Source organism: Coffea arabica, chromosome 1c, assembly GCF_036785885.1.
Source record: "Coffea arabica cultivar ET-39 chromosome 1c, Coffea Arabica ET-39 HiFi, whole genome shotgun sequence".
Lineage (NCBI taxonomy): Eukaryota > Viridiplantae > Streptophyta > Magnoliopsida > Gentianales > Rubiaceae > Coffea > Coffea arabica.
Window position 1 is genome coordinate 59,019,515 of NC_092310.1, and position 14,875 is coordinate 59,034,389.

Genomic DNA, 14,875 nt, shown 5'->3' on the forward strand with positions numbered 1-14,875 from the left:
CCATTATAGAATCAGTTCTTAACTGGAGTGCTCGAGGAAGAAGTATATACACGGACAGAGATAAGGTTTTGATAAGGTTGTTTTACTTTCAATCAAACTCTCCCATCAGATCAGCCTAATAAAGAAGACTTCGTAAGCATAGAGTTGCGCTATGATAGCACTGTTAAGTTACCAAAAGTTTCTTCCTTTTCCCTAATCAATTCCAGCCAGGAAAAGAAGTTGGATCATCAATGAGTGAGTGACTGCACAGGGTATGAAAATGCAGGTGAAATATATCCTCACAAATACAAAGGCATACAAATTAAGCAGATTATTCGGTAGATGGTTTGTGGTACAAAAGAAGCGACACAAATGATCAATTAAAGTTTGCCAAGATGTTTTTCAGCTCCAAGCAAATGTAAACTTTCACGGGGGCACGTCGAATTCAAACCAAAATAGAGCCCTCTGTTACAACAACTGCTTTCCCTCGCAGAAGCACTCTTTGATTCTTCTCGTCCACATGCAAATGGAGCACACCACTTCTTGGTGATGCCTGAGTCAGGAGATCGGTTCTCAATAAGCAACGGGATAAAATCCTTGATTTCTACCTCTTCTATTTCTTACTGTCCATATATTCAAGTGTTCATGTTCAATGTGAAGAAAAAGGGAAAAGCAGAGAGAGAGAGAGAGAGAACCTGATATGCAACAAAATCGCATTTCCCAAGCTTTTTGCTCCAGTACGGTGCCAAGGCACAATGTGCACTCCCACATACAGGATCCTGAAATTTGGAAAGCAAGTCATCTGACAGGATCCCGACCATTTAAAAGTCCATAAAATGGATTTTTTTTTCTTTTTTGGTTAATCAGGCATATGTAATCATGTGATTAATTCATCTACAAGAATATTTCACAAGGTTGAGACAAATAACCTCATTGATCCCATATTTTGGGCAGAAGAAGCGACTGTAGAAGTCAAATCCAGATTCAGGGGGTGCAGGTCCTGTTATAATTAGCCCTCTGCCTGGACATCTTTTGATCTCATCAAAAAGTGGTTCTGCTTCTACAACTGCCTTTCCTGATGGGAGCACAACCTACCAAAACATGACCACCATTGTCATTAGCATGTACTTTCTCAAGATTGCTCTTGGGAAATAGTTGATTAACCAAAGTTCCCGCTCTATTTTAATTGAGCATAATATCCTTACTAGTTACATCATGTTTAAATTAGTGGTTACTTGAGCATAATATCCTTAGTAGTTACATCATGTTTGCGAAAGATAAAAGCACATAATGGTCTCTCAAAAAGAGAGGAAACTTACAAGGAGATCCTCTTCAGTAGTTGTCTTATGGATCTCGACCACTGAAGCACCATTCAAGCTTTTAGAGATTTCCGAGATCTCCGCAGAATTAGGTGCAGCAATTGGGACTACAGGGAAATCTAATTCAACAAAGTAGTCCTCTTGGATATCGCCATTTTGATGGTCGATTGAATTTGAGGTTTTGGAATCTGGCACTTTCTTGGCTGTTAAAATTCCTGATAGCGTCAGGAATTCTATCTTATCAGAATTCACCAGACCATAACTGAAGAGAAAATATGAAGCTGCTAACGTTGCATGTCCACAGAGTTTAACCTGCAAATACAGATACAGAAAATGACCAGCACTCGATGGATATCAGATATGTCTTGCTACAATGTGGAAAACTTGACTTCATGCAGTCGCCGGTAGTAATTGCCTAATTTGAATACTTAACTTCAATATCAAAGCGCCAACTTCTTTTATTTTAGGATCTAAGGTTTGGGCTGAAGGGCTGATGTGATTCTTTCGGTATTAACATAAAGGAAAATTTTCAAATATCAATATCCAAGACTCAACCTTGAAACTTCCGACTCAAAAGACAACGGAACAGGGGAGGACTGACCTCAGCTACTGGAGTGAACCAACGTAGTTTAAATCTGGGAGTTGTGGACTGTGAGTCAGAGTCGACAATCCGAGTGAGGTAACAAGTTTCCGAGATATTAAATTCGGTAGCAACAGATTGCATCCATTCTTCGTCCTTGTCGTCCTCTAACACACACACTGCCGCCGGGTTCCCCTTGAACGCCTGGTCCGCGAAAGCATCCACCTAAACTTACCCAATTAGACCAAATCAAATTAAGAAGGTATAAACCCTAATTCTGTGATGCGTTAATTGGAATTAAAACGTGAGAGGAGAACGCATACCACGCAGAACTTAATAGGTTTTGTGGCCATACTGCTGCAACAGTATAGAAGCGTTATGTACCGACTTCACCTGCCTCCTGTCCTCCGGCTAAGTGAGCTACACCACTGGAAAGGTTATATGCTTGGGAGACAGAAGATGTAGGAGAAAGTGCTATAAGTATTATATATATATATACAAAATGCCACAGCACATTTTCACGTTCTTTGTCCCATTTTGGCTTTTGCGATTTGTTTCCCAAGCTGATCAATGCAAGCAGCAACTAGCAAAATTGAACTTCTCCACTAATATTCTTGCGCTACAAGCATACGACTGATTGCAATAATTTACTACTTACTATATACTGTAGATGATTGTACTTCTCCACCAATATTCTTGCGCTACAAGAATACGACTGATTGCAATAATTTACTATTTACTATATAGGCAAATCCATCAAAACGTACATGATGAAATTTGGTTCCAATCTAAATTTTTGATCATGTTTTATCTTAAATTCATTTAGGGGTGTGCATCGAATTCGATTTTGGTAGATCGGAATTATGAATTCGAAATTTTCAAAAATTTGGAAGTTGGAAATTTCGATATTTTTAAATTTTGAATTCACAAATTTCGATTTCGATTCGATTTCATTTCGGAATTCGGCATTTTACCAAAATTAGTGAATTGAACTTATAAGTTTATAACATAGTTTGCTAAATTAGATGCTAATTTTTGTTCTATACAACTAACTCAATTAGACTCGCTATTACTATATAATATAATAAGTAGTTAGATGTATTATTATATCATATAAATATTTTATACTACATATATGTATATTTATATTATATATACAAATTTGAATTCAAAATAGATAGTTGATTTACCGTTTTCGATTCATGAATTCAAAAACAAAAATTTTGATTTTCTTTCTGCTTTTCGTTTTCTTCGATTTCGAAATTCCGAATTGAAATCGAAATTGGTCAGTAAATCAAATATTTTCGAAATTGCACACTCCCAAATTCGTCATATAACTCATACATAATCATTTGTTAAGGGCTAAATTGGTTAAATCTCATTTGTAGTTAAATAAATAAGCTGATCTATATTTATTTTTATTCGTTAAAAAGTAGGATATGATCTAAATTATATTTATTTTTCTCCTAAAAAGTGGAATCTGACCTAATTTATATTCATTGTTGCCATTACAAAAGTGGGATTTGATCTTTTTTTATATTAAAAATAACTACATGTAAATCACGTAATGATTTCAGGCTAAAAAGTAATCAAAAACTTGTGTTAAGGCTAATTTTTATTAATTTAATTTTGTTAGAAATATTAGGAATGCAATTTTTTGGAGTTTTTCGTAAAAAAATGTATCGTAGGGATTCGATATATGTGAGATAAAAAGATGATCGGAAAATATTTTCACGGAAAACGTAGAGATTTTTTTGATAGAAAAACTCATACCAAACAAGGCTTAAGTTGACATTTTAAGAGTGAGAAACAAAAAATTTTATTTGATGAAATGTGAGGGATGTCCAAATTCAAACCTTTTCATCATCAATTCATACATTTCATACCTTTTTTTTTAATTATTTTTAGAAAGAGCAAATGGATAGATTAGCTGTTTTTTAGGGTGTTTTTGAAAAATTTTACTGTACTAGAGTTTTTAAAATATATTTTGAGATATTTTTAGAAAATATTTTGAAATATTTAAGAGTAGTAGAATTTTTAAAATATATTTTAGGATTTTTTTAAACATTAAAAAATTTTTAGACTACTTTTTAGAGTACCTTTTAGAATATATTTTAAAAATTTTTATCGTATGTAAAAAACTAATTTTTGAAAAACTAAAGGATCCAAACAAAGCCACGTTTGAATGAACATTTTTTCTACTTAAAGAAGTGTTCCACGTTTTTTCTACTCAGAGAAGTGTTCTTCAAACGCAGAGTTTTTAAACTTATTGCTCTTTTCTTCTACTTAGAGAAATGTTCTTCAAACGCAGAGGTTTTAGACTTACTGCTCTTTTCTTTTGCTCAGAGAAGTGTTCCGCTTTTCTTCTACTTAGAGAAGTGTTCTTCAAACGCAGAGTTTTTAGACCTACTGCTCTTTTCTTCTACTTAGAGAAGTGTTCCACGTTTGAATGAACATTTCTTACTTCTGCAGCGACGGTGCCATGCGGGTGAGGGAAAATGACCGCTCTTGAGTTATTCACGGCCAGATTTTGGCCAAAAAAAAATATGCAGTCCAAATCACTAGTTGTACATTAATTTTTATAACGTGTGTGGGACTCGCAAAATTTTGTACTAAAATTACACGTTATGCAAACAAAATTACGTTGTGTGTAACCAAAGTTATACGCCGTTGACAATGACCAAAACCGCCAGAAACGGTTGCACCTGCAACCTTCCTGCCTCTTGTCCGTGGCAGGTCCTCCTAAAGGGCCCATAGTTTCCTTAATCAAATTCATAATGCAAAAGTGACGAGAATGATAGGCAGTGACAACCAAGACCTTGGAGGTAGGGGTCAAACTCCGATAATATAAAATCAATAAATGTGTCAATATTCAAAATTTCATTTTTTCTAATGTTAAATATGCTTAAAATTTACAGTCAAAATTACCTTTGAATTAACATACGTGTTTAACTTTTGGTAGATCTAACACACCTGTGAAGGGTAATGATTATGAATTTTCAATTATTTAGGGGGCAATATATGATAGGAAAGAGAATTCTAAAAATTTTAGGGAGAAGCAAATAAGGAACAACTTTGAGAATTTCTGAACTTTCTAAGTTTTAAACATAATTTTCTCAAAATTAATGGGGTGTAAAGCAATGTATGGTAAGTAAGAGAATTCTAAAAATTTTAGAAAGAAACAAGTGAGAAACGACTTAAAAAATTTCTAAACTTTGGTGACCAAAAGGTCCTAGCCAGCCAGGGTTCGAGTCCTGCATGCAAATGCTGGGTGTGGAGTGGGGCTTTCTCTCCCGAGTCACAGGAAATTAGTCGAGTCATTAGGTATTATCAGTCCGAAAATCCGGACACTCCTGTGTAGAAAAAAAAAAAAAAAAAAAAACCCACGCCCACTTAACTGCACGTGACTCTACCGCTAATGACAAAGCGCATCCAGTCGTTCGTTCGTTGATTGATGCGTACTTTGCCAGTTACACTCGCCTTTGGGAAAACTATGAACCACCGCCCCTGAACAAGGAATGCGCCAACGCAGAACTAGTATGCTCAATGCTGTACACGAAAACATGATAATGTCTTGGCAATTTACTTTCATTCAACCACATATAACAACCAGTCCTGACTCCCCTCACTTGTAAAAGAAACAGAGAGACTATAATATCAACAGCTGGCCGTGCATTATTTTCCTAGTTAGTCAGTCTCTGTAAATGATAAAGAGGTTTTACAGTTTAATTCTACAGTCGCTTGCTTTCTGTACATTGTTAACAGAGAATGTTTTGACAAGGTATCAGCACACAGCGAAACCAGCAGAAAAGGGACCAATCAGCTCTGAGTAAACTATTATTCAGAATCAATGAATTTACAAAAAATACATACTTCACCTGCTGCAGGCCTAAATCAAATCTACCCGCATCGCAAAACAAATCATTTCAACAACATTTGAACTACCAAGCACTGAGTACGTTATTTTTTGGTACTAAAAGACAATGCACAAATTTGTGCTATAACACATGATCACATAATTGGACAATGATCACCAAATCCCTTCTTTCGCCATCCTGAGAAAGTTACAGAGAGTGACCATGTTGGGAAGCTCAAAATCACCGGCCTTCTTCTTCCTTATTCTGGTCATTTTCAATGTCTCTGTTCCCTTTGATTGCGTCACTGTTACTGACACCAAGTTGTAGAACTGTTGAAAGGGAATTTTGGGGCACAACATGAGACTCATAACTAAATACAGAAGCCGGTTAATGACAACTGCTGCTCTTTTCTTTTAGGAAAAGAGGGAAATCATTTTTTGGCAGGGTAACACCTTTAATGACAAGTTATTGTCATCAACGACTTATCAATATCCAAGGGGAAATAATGACTCTTTGATGCTGAGTGCAAATAGTGAGTCTTACATCTTCAAGAATCAAATAGGCAAATATACCTCACAAACACCATGCAGCAACAACCGGCGGAAAGGATCTTGAACATTTAACTCAAGAACACCACCATCTCCAGTCTCCTTCACAAAGTCCCGGATGCACTCTTAAGAGGATGAGTAAATTAACACAAGAAGCATAGACAACATAAAGCATGCAAATAATACAAGATCATCACGACAATAGAGTAGATGTAGTGTAATAGATGATAAGAAGAGGAAGTAATTATACTCTGTCTTGTCGATCTTAAAGTCACCTCATATCCACTAATTATCAATTCTGGAAGAAAGCTACGACGGAAAGCTTCCCTAGTTCTACAATCAACTCTATGCCATGCAGTAAGTACAGCAACCTGGTCTGCATCACCACGACTTTTCTGTTTCATTCCCGAACCTTTGAGGGCTTCTATCATCATCGTCTACCATAAGGACAGAAAAATTTAAAAGAATCAGGCAATATTGCCATATCACAGGCCAAATTCAAAAGGTACAGGAGAATAATACCTAAACAAATAATGAAGTGTCCATATTTTTTTGCTGTCAGTGTGTGTGTGAGAGAGAGAGAGAGAGAGCACAAACAAACAAAATCTGACACTAGTAAACCTTAGTATTTAGTAGATTGCTAACATTTGGTATCAGGCAATATATCCTCCTCCCATTAAATTCCTCAACAGCCATACTTTCCTACACCACCAACTCTCAATTCCAGCAAGCCATATTAAAGAAGATATACCAGCCAACACGCACGCACGCACGCACACAAAAATAACAGATACAACATGAAAAATAGTAAGCAAATAAAGAAAAATAATGAAGAAGACAATGGCATATTTAATTCAATAAGTCACGAAAATGTTAGAGAAAACATATCATCCAACACAGAGAGGTGAACCAAGGGCTAAAGGCATCCATGGTCTTTAAAGTTCATGGCTCACCCCTACCTTGTTTACTGATCCCTCAACAAACACATGTACTAATTTTTGTTTATCCATGCAAGAGAACTTAATGAATGTAATCTTTATGTAAGATTTAAAGTTAACAGGAGAGAGCGTAAGTTGACTTCAACAGTGAAAGGACCAGTGTAATGCAACCCAAATATCATGCAAAAATAGTTCTAGAGATAATGTTCGTAATCACGTGGTAACGAGAAGAATACCTCTTTATCCATATCCACGGTTCTAAATTTGTCCTATTCTCCTATATTTGTGATGCTAAAAGGGGACAGTGGCATACCTCTTCTATTTCTTACTGTCCATATATTCATGTGTTCATGTTCAATGTGAAGAAAAAGGGAAAAGCAGAGAAAGAGAGAGCGAGAGAGAGAACCTGATATGCAACAAAATCGCATTTCCCAAGCTTTTTGCTCCAGTACGGTGCCAAGGCACAATGTGCACTCCCACATACAGGATCCTGAAATTTGGAAAGCAAGTCATCTGACAGGATCCCGACCATTTAAAAGTCCATAAAATGGTTTTTTTTTCTTTTTTTGGTTCATCAGGTATATGGAATCATGTGATTAATTCATCTACAAGAATATTTCAGAAGGTTGAAACAAATAACCTCATTGATCCCATATTTCGGGCAGAAGAAGCGACTGTAGAAATCAAATCCAGATTCAGGGGGTGCAGCCGTGATGCAGGAAGCTGAGAGCATAGTGCTGGGGGGGCAGACCCAAAAGGATGGTTCTGCAGCCCACATGAAAGCTGCAGTTGATATCTATGAGAGGCATGGTGTTGTTCGCCCCAACCGAGCCACCAGTATTGTCAGGGATGGCGGTGTTACCATCTCTGAGGCACAAGTATGTGGCCGCCGTATCAACTCGTGACAAAGACCGAGAATTCTCCCGATTCGCCTTTTGACTCAACTGCAGTTACAATTGGAGAAGCAGCGGCTCATTTAGCTGGGGCCAAATTGATGGACTAGGGAGATGCAGCAGCTATCCAGGCTGCAAAAATTAGAGCCACTGGTCGAGGAAGCGTAGTGCATGGCGGAATTAGAGCAAAAGCTCAATCAGCAGTGGCACATAATGCCTATAATCAAGCTTAGTGATGTTCTGGCTGTAATTTAGCATCCGCTCTTACATTCTGACTTCAATGTAAATTAAGTCGAGTTTTTGCGTTTAAATGCTTTCTGCAGATGTCATATACATTGATTATCTTATATATAGCGTGCAACTAGTAAGTTCATCGATGACAAACCAGTGACAAGGGAGGCTGCTGAAGGGGTGATTGGTGCAGAAACCAGGGACAGGCCCGACATGACCACACATCCAGGGGGTGTTGCAGCATCAGCGGTAGCTGCAGCCGGGGTTAATAAGGATGTATAGTGTATCCAGACTTGGAACATCAAATGCTCCGTTCCATGTATGGCTGGTTGTGTTATATAGATGCCGTTTAGTAATTAGGACCTTGAAAGGATTAAAATAAAAATGTGTCTATTTCGTACGTGTAGTTTTTATGTTATGCCATGGGGTTCCAATCTTTTACTGGTTTGCTTGGTCATAATTCTGAACCTAATGCAACTGCTATTGCATATGACATGAGCCAAAGTAGCAGTAATATGTTTGGGAGTGAATGAAGTAGTTCGTCTTAGTAATAAACATCTCTAAAGACTCTAATTAACAGTCCAAATTTGTTCCAACATTCACAAACTTAATCCTGTGGATCCTCTTCATTTATCACAACTTGCATCCTTAAAATAGGTATCTGCGCCGCCACCATTGATCGACTTTCTACCTAGAATTTATACGACTATAGCAGAAGTCATAGAACCAACTTCATATATGAATGTTCGACTCTTCATTCATTCTTTCTTTTCTTTTGGGCCGTCCTTTTCCCGGTTTTTGTATTTTATTTTTGATGATGGAAAAGCAAGGTTTCCTTGTAACTCCACGTACGGAAAGTGTGAGGAAGTCTTACAAAAGTGCCACCGTTATTAAATATTCAAGATTCTGCAGGAGAGGATGAATTGTCAGTCAGAAATTGGAGCATCATATGCAGCAGCGGTTTCCTTTGGGATGTCTGTATCTATTTGCATACAGCAGCCACAAATTATTACTACTATGTATCATAAAAATGTACAGATATTGCCGCTCCCAGCCAATATTTCAAATCCTTATCTCACGTGGGATACTACGATCGATTCACGTACAAATAAAATAATTAGTTTGACCATTGAGCTTGAACTCAAGTACCCCCCTCTCCCTTCCCTTAACAACCCCTCCTCCCAAAAAAAACAAAAAAAAAACCAGCATTAACTCGAGTCTTTTAGGTATGCAAAGATTCTGAATGTGCTATCTCCGTATATCTTTAATCCCGATCCCGCATTTGTATATTTGTATTTGTGCATGCATGCCGTCGATCGATTGTTGGGCAAGCGTAAGCTTCAATGAAGACACCATTAATTAATTCCATGATGCATGCTCCTTCACTCCTAATGCTTAAACAAGTCACAGTTTCTGATATATGGCGGCAGGGGATAATGAATTTTGGTAGGACTCTTTATAAGTGGAGATGATAGGGTTAATTGTTTGAATGAAACTTTCATATATTGTCTTTGTAGATGGTAGCCGATTCTACGTCTATAAAATTCGAGTTTTATGCATATGTATAATTATGACTAGGTTTTTTAGATAATGCAAATCCCCGACTTTATTTTCTTGTGTTCTAATGGACCTAACCAAACAAAAACAAAGAAAGGAGAGAAAATGTGAGAAACAGTTCTTGCAATCTGCACTTCCTAATTTCAGTACGGTACTGACGACAGAGATAGGTGGATTCATGATATGCTCCCCACCATGTGATGTATGATCCATGATGTTGCCAACTCTAAACTTAAGGCGAGTTACGTTACACCGTATATATCGCCAGCCTACCTCCCTTTAAGCTTGAAAAAATATCTCAATATATAGAATAAATCTTATATACATTGACAGTGTATACATTCTAATAGTTACATCCATGGCATATGTGCAAATTTAACTTTTACATAGTTTTCATTTATTCAAACCTGATAGTATATAGATTATCAGTGCAGAAAAAATTTATTTCGATATATATATATATTCTAACATTGTCATTGTCAATGCGAAAGATTATTCTTGTCCAACGTAAATATGGTAGCAGTGCTAATTGATTTCTCTCTATTTGCTTTGTTTACTCCACGACTCAGTTTTGCATGGAATAACTGTTATGCACTACATTCAAAGTAGTGATGGGAATTGAAAATAGTTTCTAGACATTAAAAACGAGATATGATGCATGCATGTCATCCCTCTTACCGTTTGTCATGATCCCAATTCACCCGCCCGTGAAAGATAAGGCTAATATGCATTTATTTTTGTAATCCGGGCATAGCATGTCCGATCCATGGCTGCTTTGCAGTCAAGAATATCCTTTCTGAATTTTCACGTAGCTGTGAAAGTCGTAGGATCTATTGATTATCACACAGACAGAAGATATCATCATGGCCAAAGTCCTAAATTGTAGTAGTATTTGAGCAGTATTTTGAGTAGACTAGAACGGAATACCAGACCGCAATCATTTTGCGCGACGGCATCGTATATTAGTGAAGCAGGCTGGCTTTAGACGAGTGAAGAAGAAGCGGACCGAGCACCAAGATCAGTAAGGGACTAGTACATACTGATACTAGCTCTACACATTTTCGGTTTCAAATTGCTCCACTCCAGCGGTGGATTTGATGGATGATTATCATCGTAAGACATGAAATTCTTGTTCTTCTTCTGAATTTTTTTTTTAAAGTTCATTTCTATCCATCCTCTATCTATCCGGCCCCCTCCCTTTTTTTTTTATGTTTTCTCTTTTTCTTTTGACCTTTTAGATATATATATATATATATATATATATATTTTTTTTTTAATAAATATGATGTATATAACATAAATATTGAAATGCATCCATTAATTGAGAACAAGGTCCACAACCCACCTGCAGCTGCTATTGCATTTTGCTAATGCCGCTGAGTAGTCGCCTTTTAAGTCCCAAGAGGCCAGGAACAAGCTACAAAATCTTCACCAACTGCAATGACCCCTAAGCCCCACCCTCCCGCTTTCACTCCTTCGCCTGTTGCATTTTGTTGGATTTGTTTTGCCCTGTACTAATTAGATATTTACAGCTACCATATGTCGTCATGATATGTATGGTAATGGAGGAATACGGGACAATAAATAAATCCATCTTTTGTTACCAATAATACAGCATCAATAGTATTTAAAAACTAGTACTTGAAAGTTTGAAGTTTTGATGTACACATCCCTCTAAATCCAAGATACTTGAACAATGATATACAGACACGAACGCATATTTTGTTAATGTAAGGGTTGTACAAGTGGGAAATTTTTTATGGTCATTTTTTTTTTTGTAAAAAATTAATACGTTTTCGTGGACATATTTTTTAATTATTTTTTTATTTCATATACATCAAATCATTATGAGATATAGAAATCAAATCGTTACGGTATATATTTCTATAGAAACTTCTAAAAATAATAATCCAAACGGAGTTTAAATTTGCAAGTTCCTTCCTCTTATGATCAATGAGATTCTCTCACTTCACAAGTCTCTGTATACATAAATTTGGGTTGGCCAGCCAGCCTCTAGCTTCTAAGTGCCAAACTCTTGTCTGAATAGTGAACAGTGAACGCACTGCATCTGTCTATCCTCCCCAATTCCACCTCTCCAACTCAAAAAACTCATCATATCATACCAATAATCATATTCCCTCCGTCCCTCCCTTCTCCCTGAGTCCAAAGTGGAGAGTGTAAATTAAGCAAGAAGATTATAGGGCCAGAAAAAATGCCAAGCAATCTGGGAAGAAACATAAATCTTTGCTTCACAAATATCACGGCACCCTCATCTCCCCAATCCTCGATCCAAGCTGAGCACAGCCGTTCCCTATCCAGCTCCGCAGCATCAGTCCTCATCAAGAACTTCAACTCTCTCTACGATTTCGCTTTTGACTGCACCACCTATTCCAAGTCCTTTCCGCACCCCACGTCCGCCACCACCACCTCCGACAACGACCTCTCCTCCTCCGAATCCTACACCACCTCCTCCACCCCGGACTTCTCCACCATCTTCGCATCCCAACGCTTTTTCTGCTCCTCTCCTGGCCGTTCTAACTCCATCATAGACTCCTCATCGTCCCTATCGTCAACCTCCTCGTCGTCTCCGGGCATCCCGACCGAACCCGACAGCGTCGTGGGAGGAAGCATTGCTGTTGCGACCTATTCGCCAGACCCTTTCATGGACTTTCGACGGTCCATGCAAGAAATGGTGGAGGCCCATGACCTGATCGACGTTGCAGCCAATTGGGACTACTTGCACGAGCTTCTCACCTGCTATCTGTCTCTCAATCCCAAGAGAACCCACAAATTCATCGTCGGAGCTTTTGCCGATCTTCTTGTCAGTCTCATTACTTCATCATCACCAGATGATGAGCGCTGCCGCTGTACGAAATCAAAATTCTCCGATGATGGTCGTAAGATGTCAGGTATGGGGTGGGCGGATGTGAAATTTTCGCGGGCCCCTAGCCATTAATTAAGATCACGTCATTGTTTTAGGGAGGAAAGGCGTTCAAGGTAATAAGGTGGTGAATGGATAGCAATGAGAGTCGAATCTCTGCATCTTTTTGAGGAAAGAAAAGAATACGAGTGGCTGCAGAATCAATGTGATTAATGTAGAAAATTATGGAAATCTGAAAAGAAATTGATGTAACGTTGACAGTTCATTGTTATGCATGCATCTGGTCCCCTATTGTCCTCAATTATATCGATACATAAATAAATTTAATGGTATCATTAAGACCGTTATATTTCTGGCACTTCTTGTTTCTTGGTTTTTAAGTTACTTACATGCTTCTAATTTTCTAAATATGCTAAGCCAGCCTAGCACGGCTGCACGACACAGAAGCAGAAGCAGGAGACGAAGCCTTGGTCTTTGCTTCTGGTGGCAGACTCCCGGAAAAGTGTATCTACTTTTTCAGAGATTTTTTTTTTTTTTTTTGGGGGTTAATTTAGATTCCAGCGTGCAGGACACTAATGGAATGAAGACAAGACCAGATTTGTACTCTGATGGGATATCCAAACCATCCACCTTTCCAATTTCTAAAAGCTGCCCCTGTCTTTAATAGAGTACTTTCATTCAGTCACCGTGGCGTTCTTCCTATTGAACTTCTAACCCCGACCCTAATCGAAAGAAGATGACAGACAAAAAGGGTCCTTCTTACGACGTAGTTGGCCTTCACTCATCAAGGAGGCCATTAGGCTTGGGCAGAAGCTAAGGTAGTTGGCCTTTCGGGCGCCCACTGAACTCGCTTGGGGAGAAAGATAATTTGCTACAATCTGTATGTAATGATGCATCTGTTGACAAACATTGGTCATGCAAGTTTACCTTCTTCTACCATAAGGAAAGAAAACCAAATGGCAAAAGAACTTCATAACATTTTGTTAGCTTTGGCAATGTTTGTATTGTACTCACTCACTGTATACGAACATTGGAAGCTGTAATTCGGTCGTCTCACTTCATTTTGCCACCTTTTCTCTAGTTTGGAGAAGGATTGTATATTAGTGAGATGACGCTGGAGTTTAATTTAACATATAGTATTCCATAATAACTATCCTCAGATCCGTTTTAAGTGGCGGAAATCATGCGATTGTCGAGGACTATCAGTAAATTTTTTTTTTTTTAAAGTGTGTGTGTGTGTGTGTGTTTTTTTTTGGCCTGCTTAATTAGGAGAAATGAAACCTACTTTTTAGCCAGCAGGGTTTCAATTTTTGAACCCCTCGCCCCTTCCCCCCTCCAGATAGAGCTGTTAAACGAATCGAGCTGTTCGTTAGTTCGGTTCATTTCGGTTGGTTCGTGTTCATGAAAGGCTCGTTCGAAATTTTAAACGAACCGAGTTTGAACGAATTTTTTTATTCGATTAATAATCGAGCGAACACGAGCATGATCGCGAGTTTTAACGAACGTTCGCGAGCATACTAAACGAACATTCGCGAACACGAGTATGTTCGCGAGTTTTAACGAACGTTCGTGAACATAGACATAATTATCATTTGACAAATTTTAGGGTTAATTTTATGGCTGGACTTTTATATTTGGAGGGCAAATTTCTTTGTTTTATTTGTTGTTTTTATGTTAATGTTAGTTATATAGTTAATGAATAATAGAATTTAGTCACTTAGTACTTTAATTATTTTTGAGAATGATTAATAATTTGCATGGCATATTTAAAGCATAAAATAATTTGGATTCGAGCATTTCAAACATATTCGCGAACGGCTCGTTTATGTTAAACTAGCCGAACACGAACTCGAACTCGAACACAAATTTTACTTAACAAACCGAACACGAACACAGGTTTGGAGTTCGAAAATTAACGAACGAACACGAACGTTGTTCGAACTGTTTAATGAACAGAGCTCAAACATGAGATACTCGGTTCGATTCAGTTCGTTTACAGCTCTACCTCCAGAGAATGATTAAAAGAGTGTCAAGTTCCAAGAATGATTTAAGAACATGAGCCACTAGCTAGTTAGTTTGAATGGAATAACAT

General features: G+C 37.7%; 3 protein-coding genes and 2 long non-coding RNA genes across 5 annotated transcripts; 2 read left to right on the forward strand and 3 right to left on the reverse strand.

Moving 5' to 3' along the window:
- Positions 1-252: 252 nt before the first annotated feature.
- LOC140038085 (uncharacterized) lies at positions 253-2,385 on the reverse strand. Its single transcript, XM_072083240.1, has 6 exons — positions 2,202-2,385; positions 1,900-2,103; positions 1,299-1,610; positions 909-1,070; positions 675-758; positions 253-532 (listed from the first exon to the last, which is right to left on the reverse strand). Exons 1-6 carry the CDS (start codon positions 2,229-2,231, stop codon positions 425-427), a joined length of 900 nt encoding a protein of 299 aa, XP_071939341.1. The 5' UTR covers positions 2,232-2,385; the 3' UTR covers positions 253-424.
- Positions 2,386-5,982: 3,597 nt separating this feature from the next.
- On the reverse strand, positions 5,983-6,401 carry LOC140038097 (uncharacterized). The gene is made up of 2 exons (XR_011841908.1): positions 6,308-6,401; positions 5,983-6,064 (listed from the first exon to the last, which is right to left on the reverse strand). It is a non-coding gene; the product is annotated as an uncharacterized lncRNA (long non-coding RNA).
- Positions 6,402-7,648: 1,247 nt separating this feature from the next.
- On the reverse strand, positions 7,649-7,929 carry LOC140006731 (uncharacterized). Its single transcript, XR_011814524.1, has 2 exons — positions 7,862-7,929; positions 7,649-7,711 (listed from the first exon to the last, which is right to left on the reverse strand). It is a non-coding gene; the product is annotated as an uncharacterized lncRNA (long non-coding RNA).
- A 5-nt stretch (positions 7,930-7,934) lies between these two features.
- LOC113743426 (late embryogenesis abundant protein 32-like) lies at positions 7,935-8,878 on the forward strand. Its single transcript, XM_027271430.1, has 3 exons — positions 7,935-8,099; positions 8,469-8,621; positions 8,753-8,878. Exons 1-3 carry the CDS (start codon positions 7,935-7,937, stop codon positions 8,876-8,878), a joined length of 444 nt encoding a protein of 147 aa, XP_027127231.1.
- A 2,992-nt stretch (positions 8,879-11,870) lies between these two features.
- Positions 11,871-13,130, forward strand: LOC113733378 (transcription repressor OFP16-like). Its single transcript, XM_027259753.2, has one exon. The coding sequence runs from the start codon at positions 12,115-12,117 to the stop codon at positions 12,856-12,858; it is 744 nt and encodes a 247-aa protein (XP_027115554.1). The 5' UTR covers positions 11,871-12,114; the 3' UTR covers positions 12,859-13,130.
- Positions 13,131-14,875: the final 1,745 nt, after the last annotated feature.